This window comes from Nematolebias whitei, chromosome 2 (genome assembly GCF_014905685.2).
Source record: "Nematolebias whitei isolate Nwh7 chromosome 2, NemWhi1, whole genome shotgun sequence".
Lineage (NCBI taxonomy): Eukaryota > Metazoa > Chordata > Actinopteri > Cyprinodontiformes > Rivulidae > Nematolebias > Nematolebias whitei.
The window spans coordinates 55,345,800-55,354,739 of NC_056499.1; the positions used below are offsets into that span (position 1 = coordinate 55,345,800).

Sequence of the window (8,940 nt, forward strand, 5' to 3'; positions counted from 1 at the left end):
ATATATATATATATATATATATATATATATATATATATATATATATAAAATCTTGGCATCAATTTGAGTTGTTTTAAATAATTTTAACCAGGCGTCTGGTAGAAGGTTATATGAGATTGTAAATGAAGGTTGGTTAAACCCCACAGTGAAGCATGGTGGTGGCAGTCTCATGCTGCGGGGCTGCCTTCAGAATAAAATAAACAAAGAGTAAATGTTAAATCAAATGTTAGAGTGACATAAATACAGCCAACTGTCTAAAAATAAACCTATGTGAGTCCTGCAGAGATTCAGGAGTGGAATGGAAGTTCAGATTTAGACATAAAAAATTTCTGCAAAGGCACAACTTGAGTTGTTGATGGTAAGACCCGTAAATGTATTGGAGGCTGCTAGTCAAAGCCCAGAACTAGTTCTAACTTTGAGTCTGTGATATAAAAATGGATACTGATGCACCAGCTGAATTCATTTACCGGCAGACACGGTACTGTAGCTGTTTTCTCTTGATGACTGACCCCAGTAGATGGATGCATCAAAACTAAAAGAACATTCCAAATACTGGGTGAAAACCTCTGACCGGCCGTGTGACAGAAGGCCTTTGAGTCCCAGCTGTCCACCTGTGGTTGTATCAGACAGGTTGCATGTGAGTAGCAGGAGGGAACAGGAGTCCTCTAACACGCAGAAGAATGTGAAGAGCAGCATGCTGGAGCTTTTGGGGGGGCTGTTTGGGACTTGAAGGTGGATGGTCTGTTTCCTTCCTTCAGCATGTTTACAACTTCAGATTTAGAGATCAAATGTCTGTGCATGACTGAATAATCATAATGTGGTGTTTATCTGTGTTGTAGTTCCTTCAGTTCTCGTTGCACTCGTCACCCACCTGTAGACTGTTCGCTGTTTATCTGCAGCGTCACAGAGAGAGCAGATGATGTATAAATCCACTCTTCTTTTCCTCAGAGATAAAGTACGATGCAGCAAAGGAGGAGCGTTACCAGCAGGAGGAGAAGCAGAGGGAGCTGCAGCGCATTGAGGAGGCGCTGCATATGGGCGCACGCAGAGGTGAGACGAGCTAACTTGCAGCTCTTGTCAGGTGTCTGAGTGTTTTCTGCTTCTTTGGCTCTTTTTCCACAACTTCTGACTGATGCTGACGCCTTCTGATTTGAACTGGCCTCCACAGGGCAGATTTACAGTCATAAGAAAAGAAAGTCCACCTCTGTTCACTTGTGAGATTTTGTGAATCAGGTCTTAATTAAACTCATCGGGTCTTTACCAACTTCCAATTAGTTTTGCAAACAGATTTGGCAACGTCATTGATTACTAAACAAAAAAAAAAAATATTAAAGCTGTGTGAAAGCTGGGTCCAGCCTTGCTGCTTCCACAGGATCTCAGAGGTTCAGGATCATCCAGGAGCTTCTGACCAAACATAACTGATCATCATCAGGGGGACCGGCTCTGGAAAAGCAGGAGTTTTTGCTGCTCTGGAGTATACAGGTGTGTGTTAACACAATGCCAGGGTGGAAAGACCTCAGAGAAACAAGTGTTGCTGCCCATCAATCTGGGAAGGATTAATGGTCCTTCTACAGAGAGAAGTCCATCTGTCTGACAGCTGAAGCTTGGACCAAACTGGGTCAAGATATAACAAGACGATGAGTTCATGCACAGCAGCTAATCTACAACAGTACGGATCAAGAAAAATAAACAATAAAGAATCAAGGTGCTCCAGTGGTCCAATGAAAGTCCAGGACCTCTGTCTGGCTGAAACCCTGAAGGAGGTTCTGCAGGCTGCTGGATCAGGGCCTGGATTCAGAGTTCCATCCACAGCTTTTCTACTTGGGCTTTTTTTATATGAACATGGTGAAATCTGTTGTCTCTATGTTCACATGAGGTCAGATTTGAATCATTCAGAACCTGGTAAAGACCAGATCGTATGGAAAAGCATGGAGCTGAAAGAGAGTGGACCTTCCTTTGACCCATGACTGTAGAGCAACTTGTTAACTTTTCATTCTGCTGTTCTCCAGAACTCTTCACCTGCAGGTGACTTTACTAACATACTGTCTGTCCCCTTCATGCTGCGTTCGATGTCAGCATCTCAGACCCAAGACTTGCTGTTTGGTCTGGAGAGTGTAGTTTACAAGGAACCACACAGTGGTAACACACTGACACACACACACACACACTAACATCTGAAACACACACACAGAGGGGCAGCGTCTAGTTCTTCCTGCACCTCATATGATCACTTTTAATGACAGTCATGACAAGGCTCATAACTATATACACTGGCACAAGTATGTACCGTCATTTCTGGACTATTGAGCGCACCTGAATTTAAGCCGTGCCCACTAAATAAAAAACAAATAAATTGTACATACATAGGCATCGATTGTCTATAAGCCACGGGCGTCCATGTTGTAACATGAGATATTTACACAGAATGATTTATAAAACTTTTAATTACCGTAATTCTTGAACTACAGAACACACCCGTCTCTAAGCCACACATACTAAATATAAGCTAAATCATAATTGTGTAAATAAGACGCTCCGGTTATTTAGCCGCGGGCATCCACTGTTCATTGTCAGGAGCTGTGCCCAGCCAGCTGTGGTGGAAATTTCAGCTTTCTTTTTGTAGTACAAGAATCAGTCACTGGATTGCGTTTCACAGACTATAGCTTGTTTTCAACACACGTTCAGACTGCACGATCGTCAGAAGTCTTCATGACGCTTCGCTGTCTGAATCATGGTTACAACCATTATAGCTTCAAAATGAACCAACAACTGTCTTAAGCATAATCACTGGACAGAACAGTGCCAAACACCTACAAAACTGAAATTATTTAAAAATTAGATACCAGTCAATTTTACCCAGAAGTCTTATCGAGGCCATGTGACCAGAAGTCAAATAGTACTGGTAAAATATGGGAAATATTCAATAAATTAGTACCATTGCTTTTTATTGTTAAACACTTTTGATAACAGCTGCTGATTTTAAATGTACTTTCTAAATACATTTGATGTGATTTCTCCTCAGCAGAGCTCAGAGGAGCATGAGGGAGGGCTGGGGAAGAGCCCCTCCCTCCCGTTGTTCCGCTCCATGCGAAGCTTAAACGAGATTCAGTACTAGTATTTAAACACATATTTACTACACACAGATGTTTGTTTTAACTTTTATTTAAATATGCATCAGTCTTGACTGACTGCTTTAAAAATAAATCTGACGACTTCTCCGCTGAGCTCTCATGACGGAAGGGGAGGGGGAAGAACCCGTTGTCTCCGCTCTGTTTCATCAGAATCAGCTTTATTGTCATTGCACAGAGCACAACGATTCATGCGTTTGGATGCGACTTTAAAATGAGATCCCAGTATTTAAACACATATTCACCAACACAGAAAGATGTCACAGAAAGAATTTAAAAACTTTTATTAAAACATGTACCAGACTTGACTGCTTTACATCTCCAGCAATGCCCGACCGTCAACACTCTGATGCAAAGTTTATGGGCTGCAGCTCTGTTTCCTTCTTCGACAGCCAGATCAATTGCTTTTAACTTGAAAGCTACATCGTAAGAAATTCTCAGTGCGTTTTTCATTATCACTGAACAAACGAACAGGTCTGTGCATAAAGTGCAAGATATGCTAAACAACACAGGAACGATCTGAAGAAATGAATGCACGTCTGTCTTGGGGAATGGTCCTAGAGAGTACCTCATTGGTCATTCAGGTTAGACTTCTGGTCACATGATGACAGAGTGGGTGGAGTTATGGTGGGTATTTGAAACCATGAGCAAGAGTCATTGTAAATGTGGATACGAGGGCATTTACTCTGTCACAAAAGCCTTCCCTCAAGAGGGGTGTGTGCTGGGAGCTCTCAGCTCTGTCAAAGGGAAATGTTAGTCAGTGGCAGGAAGTTACCAAGAGATGGTAGAAAGTCTGTCAAAATAAAATATAAAAATATAGCTTATGAAAATTACAAAAAAAACCCCACATAAATTAGCCACTCATACATATAAACCACAGGGTACAAAGTGTGAGAAAAAAGTAGTAGCATGTCAGAGTCCGAGAGATTTGTTTGTCATTTGCACCTCACGTGGTACATGTGGTGGAACGAAATTATGTACACAGGGTCCCAGTTACATTCAACAATAAAATGTAAAAGAAAAACAATGATAACATCTAAGATATGAACTAAGAAAAACATCAACTAAATAATACACTAAGCACTCATAACATAAAAACATTATGTCGAACAGCAGCACAAACATGAGTCTGTTTGAGCAGATGAGCACAAATGAACACAGCAACATGAAACAGATCAGCAGCAACATGAAACAGATCAGCAGCAACATGAAACAGATCAGCAGCAACATGATGTGATTTTTCACAGTGATTATTCTCGTTAGAGATTCATGAGTCTAACAGCCTCAGGGTAGAAGCTGTTCCTCAGTCTAGTGGTTCTACACTTAATGCTCCTCAACCTCCTTCCTGAGGGGAGTGGGGCAAAAAGTGTGTGTGCTGGGTGAGTGGGGTCCTTCATGATGCAGGTGGCTCTCTTCCTGCATCTAGAGGTATAGATGTCTGTGATGGTGGGGAAGCTGACTCCGACAGACTTCTGTGCAGCTTTCACCACTCTCTGCCAAACTTTTCTTTCTGCAGCTGTGCAGCCATGTACACTAGCAATTACAGTAAATGTGTATCGGTGACATACAAAAATACTTACAGTATTTTTTCTGAACACTAATATGGCTCGTTAAAAATAAAATCCGTAGCTTACCAGGAAGTCATTGATCGCTATCTTCTACTTCCTCCTGTGCCCTTGAGCTTGTGCTGTCCTCTTCATCACACAGCAGAGCCTTTCAAAACCTATTTGGTGATAGAGGATTATTTTACTCTGCTCCTCCGTCAGGACCCACTGCAGACTGGAGCAAAAGTTTCTCTTGGCATGTGGCCAGTTTCAGTAAACAATTACTCGCCGTCAGTCATCCAAGCCTCCCACCGAGCTCAGAGTGCCACATTAATGCACGATTCACACTGATGTCGAGTGGCTGCATATACTTAGTTGTGCCCCAAGGGAGGAGGAAAACTTCATTTAAACATTGTTTTAACTTTGTTTCCCCCCTCCCTGGGAGCACAACGTGGAGGGGAGGAGAGAACGGGGAGAACTCTGACCTGTTTGTCCTGATGCATGCTCAATAATCCAGGTAGAAAAGTCTAAAAAAGTTAAATCTGGTCCTCTGGACTGAGGAAGTCTCACGGATGAGAGACGAAACGTTTCTACATTTTTTTGTTGATTTGCTTTGTTTTGTTTTTTTGAATGTCCAGAGGACCAGATTTAACTTTTTTAGATCAGACCTGTTTGGTAGTTTCATTGGTCAGATTTTTTAAAATCTTTTATTTATACAGGTAGTCTCACTGAGTCATGAGGACCCACCCCCCATGAGAGACGTGTATTGGGCAGCTATGTGAGTGCCGGGGTGTGACGAAGCTAAATGTTTTGGCTGCATAAAGCTAGTTAGCCCATCAAAAATACAAAAAGATCCATAAATTGTCCTCAGCATTGTATAAGCACAGTGTTCAAAGCGTGTGAAAAAGTAACGGCTTATAATCCAGAAATGACGGTACATCTTCCAACTTGTATTAGGTTCAATGTCCCCCAGCGAGTGTCACCTGGACCTCAGGCTAATTGTCTTTATCTTCTTTTAGCAGAAATCATCTTAATTGCTTGGTGTCCTAAAACAGCCCCAGCTTTTATTCAGCATCCACACATTTTTAATGACCTTGAAGTTGGGGCTTTTGGCAAGCCAAGCTAGAAGTTTAATGTTGGGATCATTGTCCTGTTGGATCCAACTGTGTCCAACTTTTATCCTTCAAGCTGTTGATTTGAGGTGAAGCTATTTAATCCACTTTGTGAAGTTCACTAGTGCCAAGGCATGATGCTACCACCATCGTGCCTGAAGATGCAGTCTTTCACCTTGACTGCTTCAAATTATTCTGCCCATCTTTGTGGCCAAACAGCTCAATGTTTGTCACATTTGTTTATTAAACTTTTTTTCAGAAGATATTTGTCTTGTAGACAGCTGCAGGTTTGTCCAACTTGAAGATTTAGGAGCTTCTTTCTTGGTCCTTTCAGTCCATGGTGACATTAAACTGGTTTCACTGTGGACAGGAACACTGGACATCCAGAAGTTCAGAGCCTTGGTAATTCCTGGATTGTTTCTGAACATCTAAACCAATTTCCTTTTTCACAACAGGTGTATAGGCATAACTATATTCAGTTCAATTCAGTTTATTTATATAGTGCTAATTCACAACAAAGTTGTTTCAGGGCACTGAACAGAAACATTCACATACATAAAAAGCCATTTAGCAAAAGTTCTCCATCTAAGGAAGCAGCAGACTCATTGAATCTTCACTTTGTCGCAGTCATCCATCCTGAGCAAGCACAAAGGAGACAGTGGAAAGGAAAAACTCCCTTTTAACAGGAAGAAACTTCCACTAGAACCAGGCTCAGGACAAGTGGCCATCTGCTTTGACCCACTGGGTTTGAGAGGACAGGAAGGAGAGACAAACACAGACCAACAGGTTCAGATGTACTCTGTGTAGGAGGAAAGACCAAAAACATGTTAAGATAGAAATAATTACAAATACAAACAGGTAGGGTAGAGTAAATAAAAACAGCAGCAAAGTGAGGAAATGTGGTCAGTTTGTCCTCCAGCAGTCTAAGCCTATAACAGTAGAACTAAGGGATAGCTCAGGAAACCCAAGCCAACCCTAACTATAGGATTTATCAAAAAAGAGTGCTAAAACTGGACACTAGCTATGTTTACATGCACAACATTTTTTAACCGGATTGAAATGTTTTCAGATTAAATAATTCAAATGTGTCGTTTACATGGGCACAATCTGTTCATGACGAGCGTTTACATGCAGCGGGCTCTGTTCTGAACAGCAGTACTGACATGCACAGAGTGGTAAACTCTCCTTAAAAAAACACAGAAGAAGAAGTTCTACTTCCGTAATGAACGTAAACAAACCTGAGCACCCAAAATGGACCCGCGACAGGTTTTAATGACGGTGGAGACGTTACTGCACTCCCTGACTGAGCTACAGGTGATACAGATCATTTTGAGCTCTTTCAAAGTTTCTAGTAGAAATGTTGTGTCGCTCACCGACCAGTTTTACTTCCCCGACATGCTAATATTATTAGCATTAGCCAGGCGGAAATGGCAAAGTCGCACATGCGCAGTCAGGTCAGTTTTTCACCATCAGAACAAAACGAACAGATCAAGTGTTGGGCGGCTGTGGCTGAGTGGTTAGAGCAGTCGTCCTCCAGTGCGAGAGTTGGGGGTTTGAATCCACCAGCAGTCACATGCTGAAGTGTCCCTGGGCAAGACCCTGAACCCCTCATAGCCGCTGATGTGTGTCCCATCAGTGTATGAATGTGATAAAAGCTCTGATTAGTCTCTGTAGAATGATTTGTTCAATTAGCTTTGTAGAGATCTAGTATAGAGCTGTATGAATGGATAAATGAGGCACAGATTGTAATGTAAAGAGCTTTGAGTATCTTGAAATAAGATAGAAAGGCGCTTTATAAGTACAGTCCTTTTACCATTTACATGCGCACCGTTAGGGTTATGAATCGGCGTAAACCATCTGTTTCGTTCTGATTACAAAGTACTTCGGATCACGCTGAATAAACAAATAATAACACGAACGGGGTGTTTACATGATGCGTTTTTTTTCCGAACGGCGGTTTGATCCGTTTACCTATGTCCATGTAAACATATCTAATGTGTCAGCCTCACAGACAGAAACTGGAAGTTGGTTCCACAAGAGAGGAGCCTGATAACTAAAAGATCTTCCTCCCATTCTGCTTCTGGAAACTCTAGAAACCACAAGTAAACCTGCAGTATGAGAGCGAACGGCTCTGTTAGGAAAATGTGGAACAGTAAGATCTGTAATATAAGATGGAGCTAGGTTGTTGAGAACTTTCTAGGTTAGAAGTAGGATTTTGAATTATATTCTGGATTTGACAGGGAGCCAGTGGAGAGAAACTAAAACTGGAGAAATGTGATCTCTCCCAGTAACTCCAGTTAAGACTCTGGCAGCAGCATTTTGGATCAACTGAAGATTTTGTGGACACCCAGATAGTAAACAATTGCAATAGTCCATCCTAGACATAAGTAAATAAATACTCTGGATTTTTTTTATTTTTATGGAAGAGCTCTCTGCTTAGTTAAGAAGTAAACATCACACAGAATAAATTGACAAAAACATAACTCAATGCTCACACATCCAACACATTCTGAATTATTAAACCTTTCCTGAACATCAGGTCCATGAGGTGTGCATGTGAACATTGCTTCTTGGTCTGAGGGTGAATGTGAGTGCTTCTTCCCTGTGTCTCTGTGTGTTTCGGGCTTTTCTTTCACTAACTGCTGTGTCTTTCTTTAATGCTGACAACGTCCCAAAAGGACATAAAAAACATAAAAAAGCCAAAAAATCTTTAAAGAAGCTGAAACGACTTGAAAACAAAGCAAAAACAGGTAAGTTTTTATTCCACTTTTGGTCTAGAATAAAATGCAATCAGTTTTTAAAAAAGTTGCAACATTGTGTAAAATGTAAATAAAAACAGAATGCAATGATTTTCAAACTTTGTTAATCCATATTTTATTCACAATGAAGCAAAGTAAATGCATTATTCAATTATAATCATGGCATTTTTAGGCAAAAATATCTGTAATTTTTTTTTTCCTGGCAGCAACACATCTTAAAAAATTTGGAACAACTAAGGTTGTTTTCACACCTGATAGTCCGGTAGACTCGGTTCGGGACCAATATTCATGAGTTTTTGTTAAATTTGAGCTGGTGCGTTTGCATTCACACTGCACTGTGCAGTCGAGCCAACCTGTTGAACCAACCTGTTGAACCAACCTGTTGAACCAACCTGTA

General features: G+C 41.1%; 1 protein-coding gene across 1 annotated transcript in view; it reads left to right on the forward strand.

Annotated features, from left to right (window-relative positions):
- vps13c (vacuolar protein sorting 13 homolog C) overlaps window positions 1-8,940 on the forward strand; it is a 289,282-nt gene that overhangs the window by 38,949 nt on the left and 241,393 nt on the right. The window contains exons 5-7 of the mRNA XM_037694953.1: window positions 949-1,050; window positions 2,077-2,139; window positions 8,463-8,534. Coding sequence (XP_037550881.1) covers window positions 949-1,050; window positions 2,077-2,139; window positions 8,463-8,534 — 237 coding nt within the window. The remainder of the gene's footprint in view (window positions 1-948; window positions 1,051-2,076; window positions 2,140-8,462; window positions 8,535-8,940) is intronic.